Genomic DNA, 18,394 nt, shown 5'->3' on the forward strand with positions numbered 1-18,394 from the left:
AAATATTTTCGCTTCACATTTTAGAGGGGTTAAGTGCGATTTTCCAATTAACGAACCAATCCAACAGTAGGTCTGTATCAGTCTGAAGCATGTCAACTGCTGTGTCAATGTCTTGATGTTGGGAAATCAAGGCAGTGTCATCAGCGAAAAAGAGCAAGCGTAGAATGAGCTGGAATGGGTAGGTCATGCATGAACATATTAAACAGGATAGGTCCTAAAATTGAGCCTTGTGGCACACCAGCCCGGATCTGTCGAAACAGTGGAATGAGTAGAATTTATTTTTTACTGAAAAAGTCCCGGTTTTCTAAAAATGATTCGATGATGTTTTGCAAGTAATTTGGAAGTCCAGTTTGAAATAGCTTATACAGAAGGCCTTTGTGCCATACTTTGTCAAAGGCCTGAGCAACATCCAGAAACAAAGCAGCAGAGTGTCTTTTATTTTCAAACCCTTGCACTATTGTTTGTGTTAACCTCGCAAGTTGCTGCGTAGTAGAATGTTTTGCCCTTAAAACCGAATTGGTGGGGAGGAATACATTGAGCATCTTCAAATGAATCTGCATAGTCTCTTCTGTATTAGCTTTTCAAATACTTTTGCCAGAGTGGGTAGTAGGCTGATGGGTCTGTAACTAGAGGGATTTCTAACAGGCTTACCGGGCTTGTGGATAACAATAACTTCAGCATGTTTCCAGGATTTAGGAAAGTAACCAACGTGTAGGCATGCATTAAATAAAGTTTTTAATTAGCTGATGGGCTGTTGGCGGGAGTTCCTTTAATATTAAGTTTGTTATCAAGTCATACCCAGGAGCTTTCCTCAACGGTAGGTATTGGATAACATTTCTAATTTCAGATGTTGAGATATACTGAGTGGGAAGCTCAGCAGATAAGATTGTGCTATTTAAAAACCTGTTGACTTTCATCTTCAGTTTGCAAATTAACAGTAGGGTTAGGGGAAAAAGCATTTTCAAAATAATTCGCAAAAACCTCACACATTTTTCAGAGTCACTCTGGTACGTCTCCTGGCCTTGTTGAAGGGGAGGGATCGTTAGAAGGCGTTCTGAGAATTCTTTTGGTTGCCAGCCACATTGAACTATCGCCTGGGTTTATTTCACTCAAATATTTCTGATAGTCATTAATTTTGAAAATATCTAATTCTGATTTTATTTTCCTGATGAGCCTGTTAAGCTGCATGCGATCTTCTGGATGCCTGTGTCTCTGCCACCGTCTCCTAAAAACATGTTTTTCTTTAATTAAATTAAGAATCTTTGCGGAGGGCGATTAGGACAAAAAAATGGTTTGTGATTGTTTTGCGACTGCTTTTTTAACCGAATTTTTAATCAGCTCAGTGAATTGTAGTACACAGTTGTCAATATCTTCGAAAGACTGTAAACAATTCGGCAAGATAATATTAGTTTCTAATTCGTTATGAAATACAGCCCAGTCAACTTTACCATTTATTAGTTTCAATGGGAGGATTGGTAAAATCGGGTTTAATTGAAAAAGTTACAATTACTGGTAAGTGGTCAGACGTTAACTCGCATAAGGTTTGCTGTACTATCGGTTCATTGAAATTATTAAACAAAACAATATCTAATATGTCAGGTTGCTGGTTTCTCTGCCACGGATAAAATGTTGGTTCTACAGGAGCAGATTATAAATTTTAATATAGTGTATTCTACTATTTACTTAACCTACTCCAAATGTAGGCTTTTGTTTTCCCCTAATAATTTCACACAGTTTTAAAATTTTATTTAATTGTTAAATAACAATGAAGGTGAACTCTAGGTATCCCAAGAAGCCTTTGAGAAGAAACAATTTGAAATTTGACATTCTGTTCTTTCTTATAGTTTTCATTTGTAAGTTTATTTAATATTATGATTGATATATGTCAATAATAAGAACAAACTATATTAATTAACCCTAATAGTTTGTGGCAGTAATTTTATCTTGTAGTGTCAGGCTGTTTCAGAGCTAGAACAAAGACATATTTTACAATTTCATAAAAAATACAAATAAACAGGGATGTTGGTTTAAAAAAAATATATATATTTGGTATTTATTTACAATACCGTGACCATGAAAAATGGACTTTTTTTCATGGGTTGGGCATTTATAGCCAAGTATTATTATCACAGGTGCATATAAACTGGGGGGAAAGTATATCATTGTATTATATTGATGCCTTTCGGCCATTATTGCATTAAGGATGGTAAATAACCGACAAAATTTTGTCGAACAACACTTGGAGGGTTAAGGATCAGGGGCATCACGTGATCTGGGATTCGACTTTTGCAAGCTCGAGTTAATTTTTTTTCTAAAAGAGCAAGCAGTGCGAAGCACTGCGCAGCGGGCAGGCATCGTTGACAGGATTAACGTCATCATTTCAGTAAAATTGCCAGAGGTACTGTCAAAAACAGAGTTTTCAGAGGATTTCAAAAAAATTGTAACTCCTTTGATTTTCGTTGCCGACGAATTTTTTCTTCACTATTGTTTTCAGGAAAAATTGTAGTTTTCAGGAAAAAAAAATTAACATACCTTTCCATGGTCACGATTTTGTAAATTGATACCATATATTTTATATATATACTCGATAAAATACGGAATAATTAGTATATTAAAACAGGTCATACAAATGTATTTAATATTTTTTAATGTAATATTTTTATTAGGGCCTATGTTAAAAATTTAGGGGGCTGATACTTGTTAAATAAAGTTGCACGGAAATCGGTAAACTAACCACTTGGGGTAGGGTACGATAAGCGGACCCGGTTTTTTATATCGAAGAATACAATCATCCATACCTAATATTCACATCTCAAATCATAGACTATCAATCGATATAAAAGTATCTATAGTCCCCAATAAAAGTCATAAGTTTTAAAGGTACTTTGGGATTATACTGACCACACCGGTATGAAGAACACAAAAATATTAATTTATAGAAACAAACATGATAGAACGAAAAAACAACTCTTTAATTACAAAATTACAAACTTACAACGATTACCAATTGTTAATGGGGTCAGATTCCTTTATACGCCCCCCGTCAACGCACTTTTTTCAATAAACTTAGAACGTTATAAAACAATGTAAGTTAGTTGAGTAACAGAACTAACATTCCATCAATCAACAAGCATTTCCAGGTATTGTGATCGGTATTGTTGTTACTGTTATCTTATCTTTCTCGAGAATCCTGATTATGGCAGGCCATCACATGATTATATAAGTTTTTTGCACGGTACATAATTGCCTTTCCATTACAATTCAATTTATATTTCTGATCAGCCCCTCTAGATTTTACTGATAGGTACTATCTCAAGGAATGTTTTTCTTTCCTTGACATCAGCGCGGAGCAGCACCAAAGGTGCTGCTGTAGCCCGCGCTGATGGCCGGAGGCACTCGCATTTTGGGTGGCGGAGTGTGATCAAGAATAAAAACAAGTTTTGTGTGTTTTTTTTCAATAAAGAGTTTAGTTTTTGTTTAGTAATGTTTGTTTTTGTTGAATTTTTTGTTTGGAGAAATATAGGGGTAAAACACGGAAGTACAACAAAGCGACGCACCAGCTGAACGGGCGGCGAGACTCTGCAATCACGTTATGTACTAGACCGCTCGACTTTGACCTCTGTCTGAGGATAGGGAGGGGTTTGCGATAAGACAATTCCTGTTTTATATTGACGAAATATTGTTCTACGCTAATCTAGTAATCAGTAGAAGCAAAATGTAAAATAACAATTCATATCTGGGTGTGGTCGGTATAATCCCAAAAGACCGTTTTAAAATAAAATATTCGAATTTAATGATGTCACAAATAATAAATGAACATAACCAAAATTAGGGAAACTCTTAACTTAAACTAAATGAATCAGAATGAGAAGAAACAACAGCAACATTCATAAATAATTAAGGAATGATAACAAACATTGAGAATAGAAAAATAAATTAGAACGTAACAATAATTAGAATAGAAAATGGAAACTTGTCGAACTATCTACATGTTTTCGCCTGGGTAACAAATTTATTACTGCTTTTAAGAAATAGTTGAACGTGTCCTCTTCAGAAAATCGTACCTCTCTTCTATATAAATATTCACAGAGGTGATCTGCGAGAAGGTCGGCCGGGATACCACTTCTTAGACTGCGTTTTACGGCTCTCCACGAACTTTCAACTGTCTGAGTGTTGGCACCAGTTGCTGGGTTTAAAAAATTTTCTCTATTGTGGACAGTAAAATGGACAAAACCACAATCACTTAATCCAAAATAAGCTTTCTACATATCTGTGACTATGGTTGTTCCAGGCTGTACGTGTTTTAGTACGAGAGGAATGAGAGTTTTAGCATCTCGTTTGTTTTCAGGACAAATCTCTATTCTATACCTACCCCCACATTTTTGTCCTTCCGGTATAGTTTCTATTAAACCTAGAATCCAGGTTCCTTCTACTAACCTCCCTTTGTTATTTTTACGTTTTCCAATTTTGCACTCATCAATTTCCACCACCACTCCAGGACCTCCAAGCTTTTCTTCCCTATTAAACTGATCATCAAAACACACTTCCCTGCAAAACGACAGCCAGTCAGATATCGTACTTCTTAATGGACTGTGTAAATCCGAATTAAAAGAATCCGTGGATTAAAAGAAATATGTTCGTATTTAGACAAGCTAATATTTGTATTAAGTTAGACATTCATGTATTATTTTTAATTTTTTCACATAATTTCATTCTAAGTAAATGTTAAATATTATCTTTCAAAAGGAAAAGCCATTACAGGAGCATTACTCATGCATCATTACTTGTCAAGTTGAAGAAAGAACTAGCAGGAAAACGGCCACATTAAAAAAAAAGAAGAAAATTCTGTATCACAGACAGCAACACCGTCTCACACCTCAGCGGTTGCCATGGTAAAAATCCATGAATTACAGTTTTGTTCTGCTTGACCATTTGCATTACTCACCAGATCTAGCCCCAAGCGACTTCTTTTTGTTCTCTCGTTTAAAAATTGCGCTCAGAGGTATAAAAAGATTTTTTGTCAAATGAAGAGACAATCACCTTCATGAGCAATTATTTTGCAAAAAGAAATGCTGAATACTATTTGGATAGGTTACAGAGATGGAAGCATCACTGGGAGAAGTGTTTAGAGTTACGAGGAGACTATCTTGAAAAATTTTAAAAAATTTCTGAATAATGTCTTGTACCTTTGTTAGGTCAGAAACTTTTCTGACCATCCTCGTATGTATAAGATATTATACCTTTAAAAGAAAAATATATAACGTATTTCAACAAAATTAACTCATAATATATAAATAGGAAATGAAGGGGTAGTAGTGCCAGTGCAGCTGAGCGGATAGAAGCAACGTGCGTTAGTGACGCTACAGACGAGACTCAACATATAACTAAATCTAACAGGAGTTCTCATGCCATGGTATTACGTATGCGCCGCAATAACTTTTCATTGTCTTTTTTCTTAAATCAGAAGAATTTTCAATGTGATGATACTATTTTAGGACATATAAGTGTTGTCCGCCAAAAAGCCGGATATTTAACATAATTTTCAAAAGTAAGGAGGACATGTCCTCCTACTATCGGATGTCTGGTTACTCTGCTCCTATGGCATTTTTGGCTACATTTGATTTTCCCATACTGCAGTGGTACAAGATGAGTGGATCAGCACTTGGCTGCTTGTAAGGAGATGCTGTATACAGACCACTTAGTTACTAACATCATATTTTTCTTGTTCGTTGCCTGTGTACCACCGTGCCACATTATAAATTAGTGTGATATTTGAGTATATTATAATGCAAATAAAAAACTCAAATTGGATTTGTTTTGACATATAAAGACAAAAAGAAATATTGTTAAGGAATATATTAATGGATGAAAGTATTATTGGAGGCCAAAAGTTGTACATGTTTTCTTTGAATGTGAAGAAATGGATTTGGCAGACCCAGAAGTGTTCACAAACATTGGCTGTACTTACAGTGTTCTGACGGTGTTGTCTTATTTTTCTGAACAATTGATTCATGAAGGGATGCACTGACCTAGTTAGGGATCACTTGTTCTGAGTTAACTGTATGGAGTTACCTCTCCCTTCACTATTTTAAGACACCAAATTTAAGTTTGTCTTTCTCAGTAGCGTTGATTGAGTCTATTGTTAAATTTTGTTTGGGAAACTCAAGTTATATGGTATGAAGGTTGCTAAATATAATAAAATTTAATTTGAACAATAGGTAATTCTTATCAATAAAAGCTTTGGATTCCACTATTCCGAAATAATGGTGTATCAACATAGATTTTTTTTACTTTTCTATCCCATATACCTGCAAGTTATTATTGGGCCATTTACAAATAGTATTTGTAATTGAAAAGAAAGTTGTTCTCGCAATCACCGTTTCACTTTATTAAAGATGATCAAAGTATTGTTAATCATAAATCTGTACAAGTACCCATTTATAATGTGAAAGTTAACTCAAATTTAAATATATTTTAGGAGAAGTTTTATTATTATTAACATATAAAAATATGCATAACAATTTAAAAATATTTTTAACTATACAGATAGAAAATCAAGGCAAATTGCACCAGGTAAATTGTAGCTTATTCATGGAGCTACCACTCTATGCTAGCCTCTAACCTAAATTATTTTTATGTTATGTTGTATTTAATTGCATGTATTTATTTTTAACACATAATTTTACAGAATCATGGCCCCACCAAGTCAACATGACTTGTCAGTGAGGTCCATAATAAAACTTTAAAAAAACAAGATACAAAATTCCATTACAGTTTTATCAATTATTTGTTTTGCTCAGTTTAGTTTATGCTTTTACAGAAAATGTTATGTTGCTCTTTATGTGGCTGTGGTGCTCCCACATATGAATAACTCCCAGATTTTTAAATATTGGCATTTCATATAACATTATGGGGATAATACATACATTATCCAGAGTATAAATGCATAGTAAATTATATAACTGGATAACAATAAATAAAATATTGTCCATCAACAAACAGCATTCTATAAATAGTTAAATATAAGCAATAAATCTCTAAACATTCAATAACAATATTAATGAATAACAATGAACTATTAAACAACAACAACAATAATAAATATGTAACATTATATGCATCCTAGTTTTTAACAAAATCTGGTTAACCACTGAAGTAACTAAGCTTTACCCACTCATTCACTGTGTGTGTGTGTGTGTGTGTGTGTGTGTGTGTGTGTGTGTGTGTGTGTGTGTGTGTGTGTGTGTGTTTGTTTAGATGTTGGTCTAGAAGTAAGCTAAGTAGTCAATTCATTGTGTGTTGTGGTAAGCCATTTCTGCACTGCCTCTCTAAAAACCCTGAAGTTTCTCAAGTTTTCAATTTCATCTAGAAGTAAGTTAAAATAATACGGAATATATAAACTCGGGCAACCTCTCACCAAACTTTGTGGCCATTCTCGGTATAGAATATTTTGTGTGTGAGTCTTATGTTGAAAATCTTTATCCTTTTTATTTTGTGATCATTTTAATTACAATTATCTATAATATTTCTGTATATATATATATATATATATATATATATATATATATATATAACTGTTTGGGATTCATTAAAGTTTTAACCATTTCATTGTTTCTTCCTTTCCAAATAGTATTTTCAAACACCTATTTTGCAGATTTTTATAATGTTGAAATGGGATGTAGCGGCTGCACCCCAAATACCAATACCATATCTAATGTTGGATTCCACCAGCAATTGATATACAACCTTTACCTTATTATTGGTAACTTTATCACTCAACATACATATAGTAGCAACACAAGGATTCAACCTTTTGTGAAGATCATAAATGTGTTCATGAATATCATTTACCTGTCTAGAGTCAGTCCTAAGTATTTGAATTTTTCCTCTAGTCCTATATTATCACAGTTACAATTAATGTTAATATTAGATCTATGTAGACAGCACAGCTATGTAACTTAACAATAATTTCCTTGCTATTGGAAGTCCCCACAAAAATGAAAGTTTTCAGTATTGGTTTGTGTGTTTTAAATGTAATTAAGTTAATAGTAGCCACTACAAGCTCCACGTTCAGCATTTATGTTATATTATTCAGCTGATCAGTTGCAAGTTCATTTTATTAAGATATTTAAATTACTTAACACAATTATTAAGGGATACATAAGTCAAGATTGTTTCACTATCCGTCTGCCTGGCCATCTGTGTGATAACTCTTGACAGAAAGAGACTTTGAAGCTTGGTACATAGGTTGCTGTACTCACCTGTATTGATTTTGGAATCTAATGACCAAAATTAAATGTAAAAATAAAATTAATTCTACCATTTTAATAGGTCTTACAGGTAGCAATGAAGGCAGTGGGAAAAACACAGAACAAATTTGTAAACAAACTGAGTATACTATTGTATGTAGTGAAAGTTAGTCATCTGACAATTTCAGTAATTTTCGTGATGGAGTTACTCTGTTGTATTGGTTTATTTAATTTATATTTATTATTATTAATGTTTAACAAAACATTTTCTATTCAAGTATGTATGGTTAATGGTAATTATTTTTGACTTAATCCAATTTTCCTTTTTCTTCCAGTTGTCTTTGGATATGCGCCAACAGTAACAAGTACTAGCCGACTTCACTTATGTAAGTTGTATTATAAAATGTTCTTTAAATGCTTGTCTATGTATGTTATTGTATCTACCTATTTATGTTGCTATCTTTAGTACAGTAATTAAAAGTTTTAGAAAGCTGAAATATTTTTCATTTCTGGTTTAAATATACAATTGCCAATGTTAGATTTCTCCACGAAAAACATCAGCATCCAGCACTTGTGTTTGGAAAAGTGCAAATATATAAAGCTCTAATTTAATCAATTAGACAAGGAATAATGTCATAAAAGATACTAACTAGTCAGTATTCTCTATTAATTTGTAAAATAAATCCCACCTCTATAATTCATATTCAGATAAGAGAGATTGTATAATGTTGAAGTTATATAAAACATAATAACTGCCACTAAGTATAGTGTAAAAACTGTTGTTCTATACAATGAGTTCTAATGCAAAAAAAATATTTTGTTTTTATTTTCTCTACATTTTTGTATTTTATATACAGTACTTAGATTTATAATTAAGTATAGATTTGAGTAAAAAGATTCTTTTCAGTGTAATATTTTATTTGCTTAATGTTACAATAAACTAAAAAAAATACAAAACAAGTTTTACAACTTTTTACACGTTTCCGTTGATTTTAGATTTTAAAAAGCCAATTTTCATAACTCTACTAGCAGTTGCCGGCGGCTTCGCACAAAATTTCCCGTTGAAAACAGTACACTATATTCACTTATTCTTTTTCTATCACATTCTAAACATTGCTGAGATAATTGATAGTCGTTCCTTCGTGAGCCTCTTGGGCGCATTATAAAGGTATGTACCATATTCCTGCCTCTGTCTTTCGTGGTTTTTGCTAGTTAGGTTATAAAGAATCAAATTCGGTCTGTTAAAATTAATTTTCTGTTTAAGATATTTCCAGTATTGTTTAGGAGTGTGCCTTCAAGAAAATGTATCAAAGAAACCCAATTTCGATCATAAAGTGTCTTCTTTCGGCTCTTTTCATTTACCTTCGATGTAACCAAATTCGATTACCTTATGTGCAAACATTCACAGATTTGTACAATGAGATTGTTTTCATAATAGCGTTTAATAGTATTTTAATTGCATTAGATAGTTTATTGATCATTGGTGCAATCTGAATTTAAAATTAGGCTATGACGTCTTCTATGCAACCTGCATTACACTACTGATCAAGCACTTTACAATAAAAATGTTCTAAATTTTAAATCCAAACAAATGTTTCTGCCTCTTTAATGAACTTCAGCTGAAAGTATTAACAGCTTTTTTTAAGTATCAGTTCGCTTTGTATTACGTGTTGTAGCACAGTCTGTAAAATAAAATACTCCAACATCAACAACAATTTATAATTAAAAAATTAATTAAATAAACTGTTTAAATTGGACCAAATTGTGAATCTAAACCATTCTCGAATTCCACTGAAAACACAAAAAATTTCATCAAAATCGGTCCAATAGTTTACGATTCCATAAAGGACAAACACACAAACATTCATTTTTATATACAAGGTGTTTGAAAAGTCTGGGTACGGCTTAATATTTTACAAACCATAGCAGATAACATCTATAAAATTTGCACAGTGTCATATGGCTATGTAAACAATTTTTCCTTGCTATTACCATGACATGCCAACCATTGGGGGACGGCCCACAGAGGAAAACATGGAAATCTTAAATTAAAGCATGGGTCGAGTGATACCTCATTTGAAAGAGCTCACTTAGTAGAGTTGAATGCCGCAAACCGCATCTCAAAACGTTTATCCAATCAGAAATGGCGGGTTGTTTTAGGTACACATTGTGAAGTACATTATGTACTGCCATTTCTGACTGGATCGTCGTATTCTGATGCGGTAGGCGGCGTTTCACTCTGCTAACCAATGGTTTCACTGATTAGTGTTTATAAAAAATAACAAACAAATTTAATTCAAAAATAAGTGGTAAGTTAACTATTTCACCAACAAAGAACAACGGCAAGATCACCAGACCTGTCACCTTTAGATTACTTCTTTTGGGGATATTTAAAAAATAAAGTTTATCAAACCAAGCCTTATGACATAAACAACTTAAGACAAAGAATATTACATGAAGCGGCAGAAATACCTCCTGAAATACTACGCAATGTTATGGATGGCTACTTCAACCGGCTAGCTCACTGTCAAACTGCAATGAGAGAACAATTTGAACATTTATTGTAAATAAAAGGTTAGTTGCAAATTATTAATAAGTAAGTACTTTGTTATAAGATTGTATTTTCACATAGTGAATAAAATAGCATTGCTAGTGTGTAACTATGTTAATTCATAAACATAAAGACGACAAATTCATTTTAGTTATATTTATTGTGTTATAAATTTATTACATAATTTGCTAATTAAAAATAAGTAATGGCAGCGCATAATGTACTTCACAATGTGTACCTAAAACAACCCGCCATTTCTGATTGGATAAACCTTTTGAGATGCGGTTTGCGGCATTCAACTCTACTAAGTGAGCTCTTTCAAATGAGGTATCACTCGACCCATGCTTTAATTTAAGATTTCCATGTTTTCCTCTGTGGGCCGTCCCCCAATGGTTGGCATGTCATGGTAATAGCAAGGAAAAATAGTTTACATAGCCATATGACACTGTGCAAAGTTTATATATGTTATCTGCTATGGTTTGTAAAATATTAAGCCGTACTCAGACTTTTCAAACACCTTGCATATAGATTGAATTTTTGCAAACCAGGATAAAATTTTGTTATAAATTTAGGATCATTTTGGAAGTAATTTGCATGTTTTTAACCTTTTTAGGTTGTCTGAGCTGCTATTTCAAATTTTTTTAGGGTATCACCTGTTAGTAAGAGCTTTGGTAAGTTTGCTTTTGTAAATTTTGTAATCTTTTGGGTTTGTTCAGAAGGATTTAGCTCTTATGGAAAGACTTTCAGGTATGGATTTTTGACATGATTTTGATGGCAGCTGTCAGCTGTTGTAATGTAAATAATTTATTTTGTTAGTATCCTTCTTCTTCTTCTTTCTTCTTGTTTGCTGAGTTTCAGCAGGTTCTACTTACTTTGAGCATGGAACCTCGATAAACATTCTTGTATGTAACGTCACTTTCAAGACTTATGTTATGTTAGTTTGTGTTTATATTTTTGTTATATTACCTTATTTATAGATTTAAGAAAACTTACAATTTCCAGTATTATTTCCATATCAAAGCTGTTAAAAGATCTTTCAATATATAAGGTGGATCTATTTTCTTCGCTTTCAGTTTAGTGAGCAATTCATGTCTGAAGTCGTTTATATTGCACACAATCAAAGATTAAATGTTGAAGACTTTCTATGGAACCTGCATTGCATTTGAGGCATAACGGAGTGAAATAACAATTTATCTTAAATAGGGTTTCATTAACCAAGCATGTCCAATTCTTAGTCTATTTATCGTTACTATTTTATTTCTACTCAGTTTGTAATTATTATACCATGGGGAGGGGCTATCAGGGGCAAGTAGTGATTGTTTAATTGTGCCAACAAAATCTTCCAATGGACACTTTAAAATCTGTTGGTTCTTCACCTGCTTGGGTTGCCTCTTTTGCCCAGCCTATCTACATGTTCATTGGGACCTATCCCCACATGACTTGGTACCCATTGAAAAGTGAAGTATTTATTACCTCTCATCATGCAGATTGTAATGGCTGATGCCAGATTTTCTTCATAATCTGCTGAACTTGCTGCCTTTATGGCTAGTATAGCAGCTTTTGAGTCAGAACATACTACAATGTTATCATAATTTTGTTCGTTTGCTATTTCAACAGCTTTCTTTATGGCATACAGTTCTGCGGAATAGCTGGATGCCTGGTTTGGAAGTTTATATTTGTATTCTATTTTTAAGTCCTGTATATACACGGCAGAGCCTGCGCCAATCCATGCTTCGTGAGCCATCAGTGTAAATTCTTAGATAGTTTTCATATTTTTTTTTTCATTAATTCTAGAAATAATGCTTTAATGGCTTCTGGTGGGAGTAATGATTTTTTCCCAACTGTGTCATCAATCTGTAGTTCAAATGATATTTTTTAAAGTTCTTAAGCAGTAGGGGGCTATCAAACGAATTCCAAAAGATTTGAATCACTTACTGCAATATTGTTTTAGATTCGCCAGATTATCTACTGTGTTCACCAGTTCCATGTATAGAGGTTTGGTTTTTTTGACCCAGTACTTATGATGATAAGCTACTGCATGTAAATATCTTATATTCACATAGCATGGGTGTTGTGGATTACTTAGTGTTTTAAACAATATTTTTCTCTGTTAAGAATTCTCTCCTTATATGTAAGGGAGGTAATGCTGCCTCTGCATGCAGAGTATTAGTTGGGGAAGATTTCATAGCTCCGAGAATGCATCTTAAAGCATGGTTTTGGACTATTTGTAGGCTTTTAAGGTTGACTTTTTGGGGCATGACCAAAAATATAAAGCAACCATACTCCAGCTTAGATCTAATTACACTTTTATATACCTTTGTTAGAAGCTGCGGGTGGACACCTAGCCCTCCACAAGCCAGTGACCTCAAGATGTCAAGGTCTTTTAGGGATTTGCTTACCAGTGATTGGATGTGCTCCTTAAAGTTTAATTTATTATCGATTATAATACCTAAGATCTTATGGCTATTGACTACAGGGAATGACTTGATTGTCAACAGTCAATGTGGGATTTATGATTTCTTTCCTTCTACTTATTACGATAATTTTACACTTTCTTGGATTTATATTAAGTGATTACCTTTAACAGGTATTGTTCAAAGGCTGGACAAGGCTTCTTGGATCCCAGCTGCACTAATGTCTAGCTCTTTATGACTATAGATTAGGGTTATGTCATCTGCGTACAGTAGAGGTTGTACCTGTTTTTGGCATATACCTACACCGATGTCTGCAGTATACAGTGAAAATAATAATTGGACTGAGCACACACCCCTGGGGAAGGCCTCTATATGCAGTTCTGATGAAGGTACCCTGATTGCTGATGAAGGTCAACCTTCTACAACTAAACCATTTAAAAATGTGCATTATAAATTTTGCTGGGATTCCTAAAACATATAACTTACTTACAAGTGTTTGGTATGGAGACTGAGTCATAGGCGCTACTTAAGTCCAGGGATGCAAACAACTGCAGTTCTATCGTTTGTAAGGCTTACCTGAGCTTCGGTTATCAGGGTCAGCAGGAAGTCATTGCTTCCACTCTTCTTTTTGAAACCAAATTGGTTGTCAGGAATAAGTTTGTTCTTAGTGGTAAAACCATTCTAGGCGGTATTTAATCATTAAATTGAATATTTTCATAATACAGGATATTAATGAGATAGGCCTATATGAGTTTTCAGATGTCCTATCTTTTGTTGGTTTAATATACCTATTACCTTTATGTTTTTCAGGTATTCCGGGATGGCTCTTTCCCTGCCAGATGTTGTTAAAGACAATTAGCAGAAGGGTTTTGGCTGAAGGGGGCAACATTCTTAAGATTAAATAGTTAATACCATCCAAATCCAGGGGCGGTGGACTTGGACCTAGACTTGATGGCATGTTCCAGTTCGATTTCTTTGAATTCACCCTCAAGTTGGTGATTATTACTATTTTTCATGAAGATGGGGAGGTCAATTTCTGATTTTTCTGGAACATAATCTGGGGAGATAGTTTTCATGAATTTATAGCTTAGGTCCTTGTCATTTGCTAAATACTTTTCGAAACTATTTGAAGCATTCTTTCCTTGCTTTAGTCCATTTATCATTTGCCATATTTGAGAGTTATTATTATAATTTAATCTTTCGCATAGTGAATTGCCATGCAGATTGTTTAGCTTTGAGACTATGATTTGTTTTGCTTCATAATGAGCTTTTTTGTAGTGGCTATAGTTAACAGGTGTCATCTCCTTCGTAAATTGGCTAAAATACCTTCTTCTGATGGCAACTGCCCTGGAACACTCTGGTGTCCACCAGGATTTTGAGTTGAAACTAATACCTTTTGGGCCATTGGTGATATTTTGGCACTGCATTTATAATTGATTCTTTCAGAACTTTCATAAAATCCTCATATTCTATGTCATCTTTGGCCTTCGACAGTTAGAATTTGTACAGAGGCTTTCTCGGCAGTATTGGAGAATGCACACCAGTCTGCTTTTTTGAAGTTTCTATCCTGGAAACTTGCCTGGTCTAAAAAATTGGTGTGGGATTATTTTGGTTTTGAACATTCATATCTATAACAATAGGGTAGGGGTCACTACCCATCGAGTCCTTCATCACTTTCCAAGAAAGGATCCTCTGTTTCAGTTGAAATGTTGCAAAGGTAAGATCAATGGTAGAGGGTCTCCTACCAGGGGGATCCTACTGTGGTACTGGATTTTATCATTGAGGAGAATATAATGTGAATCATAGTAAGTATTGAAAATTTGAATTCCTCTATAATCCTTTCCGCCCATCACTGGACCAGTAGGGGTGTTTAGCGTTAAAGTCCCCACATAAGATTGAGAATTCTTTTTGCAAAAGAAATAATTTGTTCCATAGAGTTTGATCTAATTTGTTTGGAGCGCAATAGCAGTTGTATATAAATAAGGATTTTTTCTAAGTTTAATATTTCAATACCTGTAAACTGGATTGGATAGTTTTCCAGGCCTGGAACTGGTACCAGACTTTCCATTCTAAAGATTTGTGTACTAGGATTGCTGTACCACCATACCCATCATATCTGTCATTCCTTACCGTGCTGAAGTTTTTAAAGGTAAAATTTTCTTCTGGATATAACCAGGTCTCCTGAAGTACAATGAGTTTTATGTTATTAATTGTAACAAAAATGTTCTTAATTCAGCCCGTTTTGACTTAAGAGACTGAATATTCCATTGTATAATCCTAAGAGGTGGATTGTTTGTCATTACTGACGATGTCAATACCCACTGACAAGCCTACGAGAATCTGTTTTAATATTTTCTAGAACTATATTGACAGCTTGCATCGGGTTGCCAGCATTATCGGCTGCTGCAATTTTATCATTAGCTTTTCAAAATATAATTTTGCCTGGAATTCCTCCATCGATTTTTTGAGGTGGGCTCTTTCATCCTCAGTAAACTCACCTGACCCTACTTTGCTTAGGACTAGGCCTATAACCTTCAGCAATTTTTCCTTTTTGTAGGGATATTTGATGAGGGTTTTAAATTTCTGTTTCTAGACACAGTTGTGTTCTTGTTGTTAAAAGGTGCTCGTCTGTCCTTTGGCTTTCTAGTGAGATGTTGCCATCCACTTTCTTCCGTTATCTCACCCTCATCTTCGCTGCCAATTAAAGTGTTATAGTAATTATCTGCGAGAATCGGTTTTTGAATAGGCCTAATAGAGTTAAGTTGAGGGAAGTCTTTATGACTTGTGACGTTATGGCTGACCACTGATGAGAAAGATTTGTGAGGTTTAACTTGTGTGCCTGGTGTGTGGCTCTTTGTATTAATTGCTTGAGAGGCAGTGAAGAAATCTACATTATATTCTGACATTCTGACCCTAATAGCTACTTGTTTCTTAAACTCTGGACATGACTTGGAAAAGCTGGGGTGTTCCCCTTTACAATTGACACATTTGGCAGCTTTCTGGCAAGTGCCTCACCATTAGATTCGCCATGGGCGGGTTCACCACAGTTGCCACATAGGTTGGTGTTCTTACATGGTGCGCTTGCAACATGATTAAATGAATAACATCTGTAACACTGTCCTTACAGGGTTTGTGTGTATTTTTCAACAGACATCATTACATAATCTAGTTTGATTTTATTTGGAAGCTCAGTACCTTCAAATATTACTTATTCATAAAGTGAGTATTATACACTCCATCTTCCCCTTTTTAGTGATACGGTAACCTCTTAATATAGGGATTGGGCTTAGGGCCCGCAGTTACTAGCTCATTTGGGAGTTCATCTGGTTCAACAAAAACTACTACTCCGGTTACCTGTACCCTATAACTAGGGATAAACACATGGTAGTTAACAAGGTTAGAAGGATTCTCACTTACGAGAGAGTTTGCTGCCTCGTGGTTTTTACAAAAGATGGAGACATTCTTACCCCTTTCTAATAATATGGTCTATCTTACCTTCATACTTACAGAGGAGTTATTACCAACAGCAAAAGGATTAACCCTTGTTTTATTTACAGAACTTACAACAACCTCATATGGCCCCAGCTGAGTCTGCATTATACCATCTTTGTATGAATGATTTTTTGGGTAACTTGGCGGGATTCATTTGATCATTTTTTACTCCTTGATTCTGACTTTCTGTTTCAGTAAACTTTCTTTTATGGCTAGCATTTGATTTCTAATTTCTCATTATGGTGTAGCTCGTTCAGAGGAAATTCTGTCTCCATAATACTCAAAACCGCTTTTTCGGTTTCTAGAACATACTCTGGCGTGGCCATGGTGGCTGAATCCGTTATGACGGGTCCACCCTACTAACCTTACTTAGTTTCTTTGGATCGAGCCTGATAGTCTGAAATAACTTAAACACTGACACAGATAACAAATAAATAAATAAATATAACAGCCCCAACATAAAATTACATTTGAGCAACAATGAACAAAAATTAACTAATTATTACCAACACCAAATGGAGAATAAGTTAGTTAAAATGGTAAGAGAGAGAGGTTAACTTTACAACACGCTGTCTGGTCAACAAAATGTCCTATAAATGTTCTAACACAGTTCACGTTTGTACACCACAAAGTAAATAATGATGAAACGAGTTTATAATTTAAAAGACGATTTCCATCATAATACCAAATATGATTATGTAAACCAAACATGTACTTTCTTTTTTTAAATTTGATTTTCTAGAAAAACTTCAACATCCAAAAAAGTGAAGATTTTGTAGTTAATATTCTAATTAAAATTTAGACATGAAAAGTTATCTAAATTGTCAAGGAAATGATGAAGTTGATTCCAGACTACAAACATGTCATTTATAAATCTGAGCCACAACGGAGAAAGGTAATTTTGAGGTAATTTTAAGTTTTAAGAACATTTTGTTCTACAAAACTCACATAAAGGTTGGCGTATGATAAGACCATTCGAGTACCCATCCATCACCAATTCTTTAATTTGAAGATAACTCTGATACATGAATTTGAAAATGTTCATTGATGAAAATAAATGAATAAGTTGTGGCGTGATGACCACACGTAATTTAATTTTAAATGTTCTCGGGTTCTAACTCGGACACGGTGATGGAAACTAGCCCAGATCAATCAGGTTGTGGTAATAAAAATGCTCTCCTCGGTTGGCCAAATAAAACAATTTAATTTATTGCGAAAACAATTTGAATTTTATTACATAATTTAAAACCAGTACAACACTTACAAATTTAGAACGGGAGAGAGAGCGATTTCACGCGAGCTTGACGCGTTCAAAACCCCGGCACGACTGCGACTCAGAACAACGAACTTCAGGGAGCAGCGTTGTACCAGACGCTACCTTAGCAAAATTCCTGCTTGTTTACCACCCAGTAACTGCGCAGCTGCTCTGAGTATGGAAAGTTACCAGGCTTACTGCTGACAGACCTGGACTTACAATTCATGTGCTGAATTAAACTATATATCTTCTCCACCTGCACTGCTTAACCTAATAAATCTGACTGCATATATTCATTACTCGTTACTACAATTAGATGTTATGCTGAATAAAAATAAAATATATTACTGATAATTTAATATTTTAAATTGGCTGATTAAGACCGCATACAATGTTACCGGTCTGAGAACTATATGCTGGGGGTCGTCACAAA

At 34.2% G+C, this 18,394-nt stretch overlaps 1 protein-coding gene across 1 annotated transcript in view; it reads left to right on the plus strand.

The window, feature by feature from the left end:
- The first annotated feature begins 1,463 nt into the window (after positions 1-1,463).
- The window catches only part of LOC124362128 (stimulator of interferon genes protein-like), a 55,827-nt gene continuing 38,896 nt past the window's right edge, over positions 1,464-18,394 (plus strand). The window contains exons 1-2 of the mRNA XM_046816346.1: positions 1,464-1,512; positions 8,585-8,635. Of these exons, the coding sequence (XP_046672302.1) occupies positions 1,464-1,512; positions 8,585-8,635 (100 nt within the window). The remainder of the gene's footprint in view (positions 1,513-8,584; positions 8,636-18,394) is intronic.

Source organism: Homalodisca vitripennis, chromosome 5, assembly GCF_021130785.1.
Source record: "Homalodisca vitripennis isolate AUS2020 chromosome 5, UT_GWSS_2.1, whole genome shotgun sequence".
NCBI classification, from domain to species: Eukaryota; Metazoa; Arthropoda; class Insecta; order Hemiptera; family Cicadellidae; genus Homalodisca; species Homalodisca vitripennis.